General features: G+C 55.5%; 1 protein-coding gene across 2 annotated transcripts in view; it reads left to right on the top strand.

Annotated features, from left to right (window-relative positions):
• The window catches only part of DGKD (diacylglycerol kinase delta), an 82,641-nt gene that overhangs the window by 60,483 nt on the left and 7,648 nt on the right, over positions 1 to 14,510 (top strand). For both annotated transcript variants that reach the window (XM_087819508.1, XM_087819507.1), the window contains exons 11-24: positions 1,824 to 1,963; positions 2,802 to 2,889; positions 4,049 to 4,143; positions 4,253 to 4,352; positions 4,439 to 4,712; positions 6,045 to 6,194; positions 6,998 to 7,126; positions 8,283 to 8,379; positions 10,169 to 10,279; positions 11,321 to 11,417; positions 11,580 to 11,687; positions 12,669 to 12,782; positions 13,770 to 13,904; positions 14,180 to 14,331. In XM_087819508.1, the coding sequence (XP_087675634.1) occupies positions 1,824 to 1,963; positions 2,802 to 2,889; positions 4,049 to 4,143; positions 4,253 to 4,352; positions 4,439 to 4,712; positions 6,045 to 6,194; positions 6,998 to 7,126; positions 8,283 to 8,379; positions 10,169 to 10,279; positions 11,321 to 11,417; positions 11,580 to 11,687; positions 12,669 to 12,782; positions 13,770 to 13,904; positions 14,180 to 14,331 (1,790 nt within the window). The remainder of the gene's footprint in view (positions 1 to 1,823; positions 1,964 to 2,801; positions 2,890 to 4,048; positions 4,144 to 4,252; positions 4,353 to 4,438; positions 4,713 to 6,044; positions 6,195 to 6,997; positions 7,127 to 8,282; positions 8,380 to 10,168; positions 10,280 to 11,320; positions 11,418 to 11,579; positions 11,688 to 12,668; positions 12,783 to 13,769; positions 13,905 to 14,179; positions 14,332 to 14,510) is intronic.

Below are 14,510 nucleotides of genomic sequence, written 5' to 3'. Positions count from 1 at the left end.
TTTAAATGAGTTAACTCTTTATGTTTCTTGCCTAGATTTCTGTTGGGGTATTTACCTTTTAAAGAATTGATTTCTAGGGATTATTGTCAAACTAGGGATATGGACTCCTTGTCGGTCATATTTTTTCCTAGTTTATCATTTGCTTTCAACATACTTTTTCCAGCTCTTTCACCTGACTCAATGTTGGGGTCCTGGTAGGCGGGGTGGACTGTCTTTAGGTGGCATCTAGCCCCGGGTGCTGGGATGATGGAAGCTGGACAGCGAGCCACTTCTCGGGAAAGAGAACGCCGCCCCCTAGTGGTGAAGTTAGAGCACTACATGTAGGCCCGTGTCAGCGTTGACTTCCAGGATGATCTACAAACTCATTGTCGCCAGTGAGGAAGGCAGGTTTCATCCACTTGGCTGAGTGCAGCGAGTGCTGTCTCTTTTGGCCTCTCTGTAGCTCTTATCCTCTGATCACTCCCTCTCTCCCCCCGCTTCCCTTGGTGTTTCTTGTCTTCCTGGCTGCCCCTCCCCACCCCAAGCCCAGCACTTCCAGCACTGAGCCCACCACTCAGCCCCGCCCGCCCCACTTGTCTTTCCTCAGAGTCTGAAATTTAACGTCCACCAGGCGTCCAAGCCAGAGATTTGATATTTGCTCTTGATTCTCCCCTTGCCCTCCCTCCTCATTTCTACTTAGTTGCTGGGCTCTGTCCTGCCACCCCAGAGTGTCCAGGCCGCTCCCTATGTGCTGCTGTCCACCCTCCCCAGGGACTTTCCCCCGGGCGGTTCTGCTCATGAATCCCCCTGCGCGTTCCTTGGTGGCCCCTGGCCTTAGGACCAAGTACAGACTTCAGAACGTAGTTTACCAGGGCCCCAGTTTGGCTCCCTCTTCCCTGTTCCTCTGACTTTTTCCTCACTGCCCTCCTCTGACAGAGCTCTGACTTGGCAGGAGGTCACCTCTCCAGCTGGGCCACCACTGTCACCTCTGTGCTTTCACCTCCACTGCTTGTGCTTTTTCTTTTAGGCTCCAGGGAGCCAGTGCCAGGTCCTCTCCACCTAGTGCTCGGGTGTCCTGGTCCTCACCCTCCAGCTTGTTGTCCCTAGCAGGGTGGCAGGGCCCCCTCATGGCTGGGCAGGCGACTGGGCTGTGAGTGCTTAGGAAGGACTGGTGACTCTCTCACACACTGCATGGCGGAGGTGGAGGCAGAGAGGTCTCGGCAGCCAGTGTCTGGGGAGCTTCCTGAGCACCAACCTGGTGTGGTGTGGAGCTCGGGGGTGGAAATTCCAAAGGGGGCTGAGGCCTGAGCAGTGCAGGGGTCTCTCTGGGAGTGGCAGGTGGAGGGGTGTTGGCTGAGCACTGGGGTGTTCTTGAGTTTGGTGATCAGAATGGATGTCCTGGTGCCAGTTCTGATGGGACTTGGAAGCCATTGTGGTTGTTTTTGGAGGAGAGATGAGACTAGTGATGTCTTCAGAGGATGAGCTGGTTGCAGTGAGTCAGATGCAGTGGATGGAGAGACGGGCTCGGGAGTCCCAGAGTCATTCTTCTCAGCAGTCAGGACAGGACTGTGGCCCTAGCTGTGAAAGTGGGAAGAACGGATGTGGGAAATATAGATCAGAGAGGTCCCAGGGGCTTGTCGAGATGGAGCAACAGGTGAGATGTGGCCTGTGGGAGAGGGAGGCCTTTCCTGTGGGATTGGAAAGGCTGTCTGTCCCTCCCCCATGGCTCTGCCTGGAGTGGAAGAGCCACCCTATTTTGAGCAGGTCTCACACTAAATTCAGCCACTGTTGTCAGTAAAGAGGAGGGGGCTCAATGCCATGTCTTCCCCACTATGTTCTGCCAGTGTCAGCTGGGAGTGCTGCCCCTTGGCACGGGGAATGACCTGGCTCGCGTGCTAGGCTGGGGCTCAGCCTGTGATGATGACACCCAGCTCCCGCAGATCCTGGAGAAGCTGGAAAGAGCCAGCACCAAGATGCTAGACAGGTGAGTGGTTGTGTTCTTGTGCCACACTGCAGGAGCTGGTCAGAAACAGGTCACCTCGACCTGGTATTTCTACCCGGGGCCCCTGGAAACCATAGGCCCTTGGCAATTAGTTTAAAAAATTTGACCTGAGCAGGCATTCTTTTTTTCCTGAAAGTTCTTAAGTTTTGACCAGGATTAGGAACTGAATGATAGGTCTTCTCTTGAGGCCAAGCCTGATTGATCACCTGTTAGAGGTCCTGTTAGAGGAGGTGGCTCTGTCCCCTTTGGCCACTGCAGCCCTCATCTGATAACCTGTGAGCACAGTGCTCCTTACCCATCGTTGAGGAATCCGGCTTTCTCAGATCCTGTTTCCAAGAGAATCTCGAATACTGGATGTGTAGTCTCTGTGTGTCTAACAGTCCTTTGGCTTCCTTGGGTGTACTGCTTATAGTCCTGAGCTCATGTCTGAGTCCCGCTAACCAGAGCCTGTGGTGACTTAGTGTCACTGAAAATGCTCATGTTCTCACAGGACCCTGTGGTTGCCCTGAGCGGGGGTGATCACGCTCACACTTGGCTTCCCCTCCCACGTCTTCTCCACTAAAGGGAGGGGTCTGTGTGTTTGGTGCAAGTGAGGAGCTGGCTGCTGGCTTTCCCCTCGGTCAGTGGAGCCGTAGTGACCTGTCGATGAGATGTTTGTCCTCAGCTATGTAAGGAGCCACGTTAGGGACACAAGGCAAGATAAAGGGCTTACAGGTGAAGTTAGAATATTGTAAGATCAGGTCCCCAGGTCACAAGAGGGGAGGCACAGGACCTGCCCTGGGAGGTGGACCAACCTCCTGGGAGCTGCCTTTGTGTGCAGGTGGAGCGTCATGGCCTACGAGACCAAACTGCCTCGGCCCGCCTCCTCCTCGACCGTTGTCACCGAGGACTTCAGCGAGGGTTCTGAGGTATTTCTGGTTACCCCCCCCCCCCCGCCATGCTCTCATGCCCAGCCCTAGGTTACCCACAGAGGTTCAGGGTGCTCTCATGCCTGGCTCTAGGTTAGACTGCGGAGGTTCAGGGTGCTCATGGCCAGCCCTAGGTTAGACCCATGGAGGTTCAGGGTGAGCTTGAGGTTGAGCTGGAGCCGCATGGACTCTGACCTCCCTTTGGGTCATCTGGGGGCTTCCTGGTTGTCATCAGGATTTGGGGCCTTTGTGGTGACAGGCCCCTAGGACGTCCCATCTCCATCACCTGCTGCCACCCCTCGTCCTCCACCTCGCCTCCCTTTGCAGTTGGCTGTGCCAGTTCACCCTTTAGCTCTTCTTTTTGTTATTGTGTCAACAGTTCATAAGGGCGTAGACTTTGCCTTCCGTGTTTTATATCCTGCAACAGCACAGTTCTGGGCACATAGCGATGCTTATCCTCCTGGGTGAGCTGGCTGCTGGCTGAGCAGGAGAGAGAACTCTGCCAAGGGCCATCTGCCCGTCAGCAGGGCTGGAGACAGTGGGCTGGGGCAGCAGTTGACAAACTGGCCCCCAGGCCACATCTGCCTGGGCCTGCTTTCACATGGCCTGGGAGCAGAGAATCGCCCATACCTTCCGAGAGAGGAAGACTGTGTGTGCAGAGCCTCAGATATGTCTTCTTTAGCCAGTAGTAAAGTTTGTTGACCCTGGGCTGGGGTCTAGAGTGGGCTCGTCACACAGGGTCAGATCTCCCACTTCCTCAGGCAGGGGTGAGTGGGGAAGGGGGAACTTACACCAAGAGGAGAGGGGCCAGGCCCCATTCCTGACCAGGTAGACAGATGTGTGGTCTGTGAATGGAACCTAAGTTAGGGAGAACTGCCTGTGGGAACAGGATTGAAGATCCTAGTTCCCAGCTCAGGCTGTGATGGTGAAGATCAGACTAAAGAATAAAGCAGCGTGAGATGTTTATAAGTTTTCATCTACATGCTCTTTTTTGTTAAGGTCCTTCTGACTACATCTTGAAGCCTTTGAACGCTTTCTGATAGCACTGGCAGCCTCAGATTAGTGAGGGAAGTGAGCTGAGGCTGGCTGGCGGGGCCATGGTTGAGGAACTCACTGGGTGGACTGACAGTCACCCCATTCTACTTTGGGGTAATTGTAGGTACAGCAGATTCTCTTCTATGAAGACTCGGTCGCGGCCCATCTTTCTAAAATCCTGACCTCCGACCAGCACTCGGTGGTGATCTCCTCGGCAAAGTGAGTGCCGGCCACATGGGGGAGCCAGGGATCCACCACGCCGAGCCAGGGCATCGGGGGCCCAGCCAGGAGGGTCTCTCTAGAAGCATCTTCCCGTTTCCTCCCACAGAGTGCTCTGTGAGACGGTGAAGGACTTCGTGGCTCGTGTGGGGAAGGCCTATGAGAAGACGACTGAGAGCTCGGAGGAGTCGGAGGTCATGGCTAAGAAGGTCTGCACCCTGGGCCCCACCTGGGAGGGTGTCAGGACAGAGAGGCACTCCATCCACTCCCTTCACTCCATTTGTTCCCTGTCCAGTGTTCCATCCTGAAAGAGAAGCTGGATTCTCTCCTCAAGACCTTGGACGACGAGTCCCAGGCCTCCTCCTCTCTGCCCACCCCGCCGCCCACCATTGCCGAGGAGGCGGAAGATGGAGACGGGACAGGCAGCAGCTGCGGCTCAACTGTGGACCGCTCGGTGGGGTCAACTTGCCCGGCCCGGCCACAGATATTCCGGCCTCGGGAACAGCTCATGCTGAGAGCCAACAGCCTGAAGAAGGCAATTCGCCAGATCATAGAGCACACAGAAAAAGGTAGGTGGTCTCTTAATGACGAGGGAGCTTCAGGCAAGCGCTGGGCATGCTGTTTCCTCCGAATGTGGTGGCGGAAAGGCAGCCACCGTGTAGGCCAAACCCTAGCAGCCCGAGGGCACTGTGGCCTGTGTGGTTTATGGTTGACCTGAGCCAGCGCCCCCTACCTGAAAGCTACAGGCAGCATTTCTCCCTGCTCCCCTGCTTGGACTGATGTGAAGACTGGAGGGAGAACCCTGGGATCCAGAAAGTGGGAGGCAGAGCCGGAGGGTGCTCCCAGCTGGTGAAAGGGTGCCTAGTAGGCACACGCAGGGGCCTCATTGGAGAAACTGACCCCTGGACGGGGGACCCATTCCCTGGAAGGGACCTAACCCGTGGGAAGTCTGCCAACTTTGGTGCAGCCCTGCTTGACAGGTTCTTGTCCATTTGGAGGTGGGGCTACCCCTGGGGGAGCGTGTTCTGAGAGCCTCGGTGCGTAGAACTGAGGTGCTCTTAGGACACCTGGAGAGGCAGTCCTGTCCATCAAGTCAGTGGACAGAGAGAAGCTGGAGGCTGGGAGCCGAGATGTGGTCAGAGAAATGGGGGGGACCATGTGTCTGAGTCAGGGCTGCTGCAGTGGAGGAGGGAGCCCAGGGCCTGGGCAGGTCATTGACCTGAAGTCTAGGCTGCCAGTGCTGACCATCCTCTACCAGCCCAGGGCCTGGGGAGGCAGGGAGACTACACAGGATGAAAGATTCCCCTGGCCTTTGCTCCCTTTCTCTAGACTCGGTTTGTTAAGCTTTGATGAGAACACTGAAAAGTCACATTGACCTCTGAACTTCATTGCCTCCAACCTTGCTGGGACCCCAGCTCTCTCCTTAGCAAGTCTCTTCCTGGGTCTGCCCTCAGAAACCATATCATATGTCCCACTGGCTTCAGACGCTTTCCTAGTCCTCACCTTTTGCTCTGAGCAGATCCACCTGCTGCTTGCTCCTGAGAGAATAGTAAGGGCGTAACCTCACACTGCACACTGGTGGATGCACAAGGTGAGGCCCTGCTCACATCTCCCAGGGCTGCTTTGGGCTCTCTATTCTTCACTCACCTTCTTGCCATGTCTTCAGCCTCTGGGCCCTTCCCCCAACCTGCTGGCACCGGTGCCCATGGTACTTACAATGTGCTAGGCTCGGGACAGTGCGGACGAGGTAGGAGCTTTGGGTCTAAGCTACAGCCAAGAGGACATTTGAAGAAAAATCAGACTGGAAGACAAAGTGAGGAGTCTCTTGATAGGACCTCCCTCAGCCCGACCCTGTCTGCGGTGATGTCCTCGGGCTGAACTGCATCATTCTTTCCTTGCAGCTGTTGATGAGCAGAATGCACAGACCCAGGAACAGGAGAGGATTGTCTTAGGTCTCTCTGAGTCAGAGGAGAAAAAGGACCTGAAGTCAGACGACACGGTGTGCTCCAGCGAGAGCTGTGGGGCTGCCAAACACAGGAGCCTCCGCAAAGGTACAGCTGCCAGCCAGGGTGACCCTCACGCTGCTATCGGGCCTGTGGTTCTCAGAAAGCTGGCCGAGAGAAGTTTCAGGGTGCTTTTTCGTTGCACCCTAAATGATGTCAGGAGCACATGGCCTTTCCCTGTACCACCTGTTCTGTGTAGTTTGGTGGTGGGAGGGAGGGGGTCCGTCCTGGAGGAGAGCCCTGCTGCTGAGGGCTAGAACCTCCCTACGCACCCAGACCCAACAGGGCTCAGGGCCTCTCGGCTGCAGCCAGCCAAACGCCATGCACCTGTGAAATTTGCTCCAGACAGAGCTGGCCTTGCCTGGCATTTTCGCTAGGGCATCACCCAGCCCTATGGGCCATCTGCCTGGGTACATTACCCATTCTGGTATAGCCCCTGGCTCTGGCTCCTGTGTGGAGAATTGTCCCTCTCCACTGGCTGTGTGTGCCCCCCCTTGTACCCAGACAAGCCACTAGGAAGTATCTGTCTCAGAATTCACTCCATAGTCATTACCACTCAGAACTCAGCTCGGCATGGGCTCCGCAGCCTTGGGTATGAGTGGGATCTAGCCCCTCTGTGCCCCGCCCAGCCTCGCCCTCCAGAGGGCGTTCAGACCCACTTGCCTCTTGTCCTCTCCTCTCCTCTCTCTGGGCCTCTTTGTTCATCTCACCCACCCCACCTGGGCTGACCAGTGGCTTGTAAGCTCCTCACTTCCCCGCCCCTCCACCTGGCATTTCTCTAATGAACTCTCCCAGTAGTCAACCGTGGTCTGTTTTGGACAGTCTTATGGCTCCGTGTTCTGTTTTTTTAGTGTCCAAGTCCCCATGTGAGAAGCTCATCAGCAAAGGAAGTTTGTCACTGGGCAGTTCTGCCTCTCTCCCTCCCCAGTCAGGAAACCGGGATGGCCTGCCAGCGCTGAACACGAAGATCCTGTTCCCAAGTGAGTGTCCCTACCCCCAGGTGGTCCAGGGTGGCAGCGCCGGCATGGTGGCCGAGTGTGTGTGCGGGAGGGTGTCAGGCCTGTCACTTTGCCCGGCACTGGGTCTGTGGGAATAAATAAGACCAGTCCCTGTCCTCTAAGAGTTATAAGTGCTTGGGAAGGTAGGTGGAATTCAGAGTTAGCTCATAGTGTGGAAGTGCCCTATTCATTACAGAGGTCAGATGGCACCCAGATCGCCTCCCGGGGGCCCAGGATAGCGTCCTGGAGCAGGGTTCCTCGAGCTGGGTGCTGAGGGGTAGGTAAGAGTTCGCCCGAGTGAACAGGGAGGGTGGGTAGGTTGTGATGGGGACTGTGCGGCCATGGCGCTCTTGCCACAGGAGCAGTTAGCTGCCAGGAGCGCTGCCCAGTCCTTTGTCTCACTGTGCCCAGGATGGAGTGCAGGCAGCTCCTGCTGCTGCTTCCGGGGGCGGGGGATGGGGGACGGGGACTTAAGTCTTGAAAGGAGGCATGCCACACAGGGTTGGAATTGCAAATAAGACTCCCTTATCTGGCTTCAGGCAGAGTCCGGAGGCCTCCTACCCACATTGTCTGCTCCCATTTGTGGTTTAGCAATTTCTAGTGAATCTCCACTGAATAGAGAGGAAGTTCCAGAAGCTCTTGGGAAGTGAGCCCTTGGCCATGAGGAGCTTTCGGTCAGACAGTGGCAGATATCACTGGAAGGCCTGGTGGGCAGCGTGCTAAAGGCAGGGTTCATCTCCGCCGTAAGGTGCGATTTAGAGACTGTAAACTGATGCGGGCGGCTTGCAGGCTCGTTTATTGCTTATGAACTTAGCCATCTGAAGCTGGTCGGTCACTGGGCTCTGGATTAGTCACAAAATGCTCATTCTGGGGAGCTTTTTACATTTAACAAGAACTGTCTTCATGAGCCATTTTCATACGTGTCTCATAGGTATCGGTTTCTACCACCATTAGGTTTTCTTTTGTTTCATGATTGTGGGTTGATGATTGTGATTTTTGACCCAAGACTATTAATTGTCAAAATTTGGACATGTTTGTACCTTATTTCAAAATGCTTGATTACGTTCTGAGAAATGTGCCCGTCAGCCTCAGATGAGCTTCTGACCAGCACTGTCTCCTCCCATTGTCTCCCTCACAGATGTGCGCGCAGGGATGTCTGGTTCCTTGCCTGGCAATTCCGTCATCAGTCGCTTATTAATTAATGCTGATCCCTTCAACTCCGAACCAGAAAACCTGTGAGTGGTGTGAACCCGGGGCACCTTGGTGAAAGAATGTGGAGCCTGGAAAACTGACTCGTAATTAGAGAAATCGAGAGCAGTTGACTAGGGGACCCTCTTCCCCCCTGTGCCAGCTGATAAGGAATCTAGAAATGGGAAGCCTCAGCTAGAGTGTGGTCAGAAAGTTCCTGCAATGGGACGTGGAACAAGGGGACAATGGAATGGTGGGATGATGGGATGTAGCCTGTCCTGGCTCATTGCCGAGTTCCCCGATGGTCCCGAGTCAGTGTCTTCTGAACATACGTCATGCTCTGAGGTTTTGGACAGGTTCAGAAACTTCTGTTGGGAGCTAACTTTGCACTTAGTCTTTGTTGTCATCTGGTAGCCTTGGCTGGCCCCACGTTGGCGTCTCTTCCTGACCACATTTCTTCTTCCTCTTGCTGTTCTGCTCCTTTCCCTTATGTCTGCTTCCCTGTTAGAGCCTCAGTCACAGGTCCCTGGGCTGGAAGCGCCTGGCCACCAATCCCCAGGGAGACACTCTCCTGGGCTGAGACGTGGGAGGAAAGTTCCGGAGCTATTCTGTGCTTCCCACGCTGTGTGCTCTGCCCAGACCCAAGGCAGCAAGGGCAGCGTAGTGTAGTCAGTCAGGTCTGTTCCTGTGTGTGTACATGCCATTGCAGGCACAGATGGTATTTGAAAACCTGTTCTAGGTTTTCCTTTCTGCTGGCTGATAAGTTCTGGGCGGCTAGTGGCACGCGGCAGTTGGTTAAAAGCTGCCAACCGTGTGTCTGGTGGGGTTGGGTAGAGCCACTAAGAAATGTGTGGTTTGCAGAAACTGGGCTTGGGGAGGCGGAGCTGGCAGTGTGCAGAGTGGCAGCCCTGCCAGGCCAGTTTGCCAGGGAGGGGCCTCCATCCAGACACCTGCTGCCATGGGCTGGCCTGCCAGATACCTGGGCATCCCACCCCAGACCTGCCACTGCCACTGCACCGCCACCTACCCGCCTGTCTGCTCCTCGCCCAGGCCCCTCTCGGGGCTGTGTGGACTCTGGTCTTCACCCTTCCTGACATTCCCTGGAAAAGGCCAGAACAGTTGTCCTCATGTGAGCAGCTCCCTGGGGCCTCCCAAACTCGTATTTAGTTTGTTTCCTTCAATCTGAGATCCCCACGTCTGGCAGCCACGGCCGTAGGTCTGTCTTCGTTCTGTCTTCTTCAGACAGGGGAGACTTCTCCTCCACTTGGGAGACCAAAGCTGCTCTCCTCCACCCAGGCTGGTTATCAGGCCGTAACCCACCACCCAGTACTCGACCATCTGCCTGTGCTGCGATGGCCTCCTGGAGCCTGCCCGTCCCATCTCCCAGGCCCCCTGCCCTGCCTCCTCCAGGCCTTATGCCCTGAGAACACTGTTCAGTGAAGGGAGCAGACACAAGAGCCCCATCTTGTGGGATCCCATTTATATGAAATGTGCAGAGGAAGCAGGTCCATGGAGACAGGATGTAGATTAGTGGTTGTCGGGGCCTGAGGAGGGGTAAGAACTGCTGGCTAAAGGGGATGAGCTTCTTTTTGGGGTGATACGATAATTCTGAAATTGATTGTAGTGATGGTTACATGGCTCTGTCAGTGCATTGAAAATTGCACCATACATTTTAATGAGTAAACTATATGGTATATGAATTATTTCTCAATAGAACTGTTAATAAAGGAAGTATGAGCTCTGCCCTCAGGAAGAACTTCCTAGAGGTCGGGGGGCTATGAGTAAAACTGTGAAGTACCGCAGGGCTGTGTTCATTGCTCTGACACTCCTTTGCAGAGAGTATTACACAGAGAAGTGTGTCATGAACAACTACTTTGGCATCGGCCTGGATGCGAAGATATCCCTGGACTTCAACAACAAGCGGGATGAGCACCCGGAGAAGTGCAGGTGGGTGACACCGTGCGCACCTGTCCTTGCGCCTTCCTCATTTCTGCTCTGGTCAGTAAGGTGATTTCTGGAGTCAGTGGGTAGAAGGGTGTGCAGGGTGCTAAGGCAGAAGACACACCCGGAGCCTGAATGCCTTGTCTCTGAAAACGGAGATGTGGACAGAAGCAGGTGAAAGTCCAAGCAGCCAGCCCAGAGGAGGGTTCCCCTAGGGTTGGCCAGGTTGGGGCAAATTCAGCATGAGAAAGCGAGTGACCCTAGTCAGTGAGAATAGGGACTGAGTCTCTTAGGAGAGTTGTGAGTCTGTGATGTTGCTATAAAGGGGCAGGTAATAGCGTGTGCTGAGAGGTGACTATGGCAGAGTCCCCAGCATCATTAGTGGGCAAATCTGTGGGTTCACCACACCAGCTGTCCTGGGCCAAGCCAGGCAGTTTGGGGTCCCCCTCGGGCAGGTCAGTCAAAGGGACTGACTTGATAAATGACAGGGAAATGTCCTGCAGAGACCAGTTGCGTCTCAGGACACATGGGGGTGTGCTTCGTGTGGTATGCTCTGTGGGGGCGACATGGACAGCGTGGGTCAGGAGATGGCAGGCGGGTTACTCCACCTGTAAACCCTACACCCAGGAAAGACGAACACAGCAGTTACCCCAGCACACACGGGGATTTAGGAGGTTACTTTCCCCTTTATCTCCTTCTGTGCTTTTCAGATTTCGTGTGGTGAGCATGATTTTATAGTCAGGAAAGCTCATGGGTTATGGAATCTTTGTGGGGTTCTACAGTGAGTGTCTTAACTGGTCTACCTTTCAGGGGATGGTTAGTTACTTCCTTGGGAAATGATACTTTTCCTGTCTACAAACATACCTCCGTGCTTACCTTTCATGGGTACTGACAGACAGGAGCATGTTCTTCCTGAAGGGGTCACTGCCGCAGGGAATTCCTGAGTCTGACTCAGTTCTGATCAGATGCCGCCCCACACTGGGCGGCAGCGACTAGTTAACTGTTGGAAAAGACACGACCACGTCCTTTCTGTGCTTTCCTTTCTAGGAGTAGAACTAAGAACATGATGTGGTATGGGGTGCTTGGGACCAAGGAGTTGCTGCACCGAACCTACAAGAACCTGGAGCAGAAGGTCCTGCTGGAGGTGAGCCAGGGCTGTTGGAACTCCTGTTAGCTCTGCTCCTGTGGACCCCTCGGGGGAGCCCCTGTCGCATGGCCTCTCGGGCATTGGGCGGCTTGCCGGTGAGGAAGGACTGGTTGATGCCTGCGTCTCTTTTTTTTCTTGTCCCGCTTCTCCCTTGCGCAGTGTGATGGGCGGCCCATCCCGCTCCCCAGCCTCCAGGGAATTGCCGTCCTCAACATTCCCAGCTATGCCGGAGGGACCAACTTCTGGGGGGGCACCAAGGAAGATGATGTACGTACAGGGGTGCTGGGTGGCATGGGCCTAAACTCAGGTTCGGGGAGGGTGGTGACCAAAGAGGCCTCCCCTTCGAGGAACGTCAGTCACTTGGGGCCCTGATGGAGCATTGGCATGAGGAGTGCTCTGTCAGTGATGCAGAGGGATGCACCACCTTTTTGTACTGGCAGCGGGGAGACAGTCGAGAGCAAGACAGATAGAGTTCCCTGCTCATGCGAAGGGAGGCTGCGTAGAACAGTTGTGATCAGAGACAGGTGTGACGCAGAAGCCGGGCCCAACCCCGACTTGGGGCAATCTGGGAAGGCTTCTAGGAGGAGGGGACATGTATGTTGAGACCTGAAGGGTGATTGGGGTCAGCCAGGTTAGGTGGAGTGTTGAGGGAGGGAAGAGGTACAGAGGCTGCTCCAGGCAGAGGGAGCAGCCACGGAAGTGGCTAGAAGGCGAGGTGGGGAGGAAGTTGATGGCACTGCAGTGGGTGGGGCATGGAGAAGTTGGAGCTCCCGCCCGGTTGTGGGAACCAGGGGGAACTTTGGAGTTTATGCTGAGAACTCTGGGAGGCAGTGATAGGTTTTACCAGGGGGGTGGCTTCCTTTGTACATGAGCGCTAACAGAAATAGCACTAATGGTCACTTCAAATGTGCCGGTTGCTGTTCTGAGACTGCACATACGCAGTCCTCATAACAGCGTCTCGAGGGACATACCGGTATTACCGCACTGTACAGATGAGGAAACAGGAGCAGGGGAGAGAAGTGACTTGCCCAAGGTCACAAGGCTAGTGAGTGGCAGATCTGGGATTTGATCCCGGGAGCTGGCTGCAGGGTCTTAGTAAGGGTTCCTTGTAGCTGCTGCTCCAGTTAGGGTGTGTCACCTCCTGTGGGGCCCGTTTGCTTTCCCTGGTGCAGCAGCCAGCAGCGAGTAGTTTGTGGCGAGTGTTTGGGGAAGTGGGAGCCCAGATCAGCTCTGACTCTGGCCTTTCAGACTTTCGCAGCTCCGTCCTTTGACGACAAGATCTTGGAGGTGGTGGCTGTGTTTGGCAGCATGCAGATGGCTGTCTCGCGGGTCATTCGGCTGCAGCATCACCGGATCGCCCAGGTACTGGCCATGGTCCTGGAGGCAGGGAGGCCCTGGGAGATGGTCTGGCTCACACACACTTGGAGGGGCAGGGCCTGGCCCAGAACCACCATCTCGACACTGCACCCTCCCCAGTAAATGCAGAGCCCAAAAGAATGGGTCCTCAAAATTGGGGCTAGCTTATACCCCACCTGAGCTCCTGGCCCTGACTTTCCCTATGAGTGTCACCTGTGTCCTAGCCCCTCTTGCTGAGATAGGATGAGATGAGACGAGACAGGCCTGGCTTGGACTTGGACCCCTACCTGCAGCTTTGAGAAGCGGCAGCCTGAGCATGGGAACGGGCCGAGCCTGTGTGGCCAGTGAAGTGTAGCCTCGCCTGGCTGCTCTGACCCAGCTGGGGAGGGGATGCAGAGTGCGGGCTCCCCCATTACTTAGTTCTGGTGATGGGTTGGGAAGGCCTGTCAGTCTGTGGGGTTGGGGAGAGTGGTGCTTTTATGCACAAAGACCTGGGTGGGAGCTGGTACCCCAGCTGACCTGAACCCTGGGCATATTGTCCTGTGTGTCCCCTCAGTGGGCTGCTGGGATTTCACTAAAGTCTTCGGCTGTGTTTTGCTGAGAGGACGAGCTATGCATTCTCAACCACTTGGCCACTGGCCTTGCTCTGGTTTTGTGCGTCTGTGCCCAGGGACCCGGTGACTCTTGGAAGCCATGAGTCCTGCCCCTGGGCCTGGTGCTGGGATTTGATTGCGAAGACCTCCTCACTGTGGTCACAGATGCAGTGTTGGGTGAGGGGACAGTGATGGGGGGCACAGACTCTCAGGCTCCCTGAGCTCAGAACGGGATAGGGCTGCTCTGACCTCAGGGTTGGCTGTGGGTGGTGCCTGTCTCCCTGGAGGTTGGCTGCGTGGGCAGGGTTGTAGGACAGGAAGGTTCCTGCAGTGCTCAGTGGCACCCTGAGGCTCCTTGGTTGAGCGTGGTGCATGAGTAACGACTGTGATGTTTGCTTAGTGTCGCACAGTGAAGATCTCCATTCTGGGGGACGAGGGCGTGCCTGTGCAGGTGGATGGAGAGGCCTGGATCCAGCCCCCAGGCTACATCCGCATCATCCACAAGAACCGGGCCCAGATGCTCACCCGAGACAGGGTAAGGGGGCGGCCTGCGGGACCAGGGCTCACCTGTAGGTCACCTGTGTTGCTTCTGTAAGAAGATCTGGGGTTCTAATGATTAGTTCTAGGGACTTATTTTTTTAGTCACCATAATTAAGCCGATGGGACAGGAATTCTTAGGACCGTCTCTTCCCACGTAGAAGGGAGCGTGTCTCCCTGTTAGCCTGCTGGGACGGGGGTGGGCTTGTCAGTAGACACATACTTGTCTCTGGAGAGCAGGAGAAAGTGTGACTCTGGGTTCTCGCCCCCTAGGCATTTGAGAACACGCTGAAGTCCTGGGAAGACAAGCAGAAGTGCGAGCTCCCTCGCCCGCCATCTTTTTCCTTGCACCCCGAGATCTTGTCCGAGGATGAGGCCACCCAGATGGACCAGTTCGGGCAGGCGGCAGGAGCCCTCATCCACAGGTCTGCCCCTTCCCACTGAGCTCAGGGCTCTGCCCATGGCTGGGATGCAGGCCGAGCTCCTCACCCTGACCCCTCGTGCTGGCCCTTTATTTCCGCTGATCGTCTTCCAGAGATGCTCAGAGTTTATGTAGATGGAGGCTTGAAACCCGTGTGTGTTTTCAGAGCAGGCTCGCACAGGT

This window comes from Miniopterus natalensis, chromosome 8 (assembly GCF_054644295.1).
Source record: "Miniopterus natalensis isolate mMinNat1 chromosome 8, mMinNat1.hap1, whole genome shotgun sequence".
Taxonomy (NCBI): Eukaryota; Metazoa; Chordata; class Mammalia; order Chiroptera; family Miniopteridae; genus Miniopterus; species Miniopterus natalensis.
The sequence above is the reverse complement of the archived record's forward strand: the minus strand, read 5'-3'. Positions and strand labels throughout refer to the sequence as shown.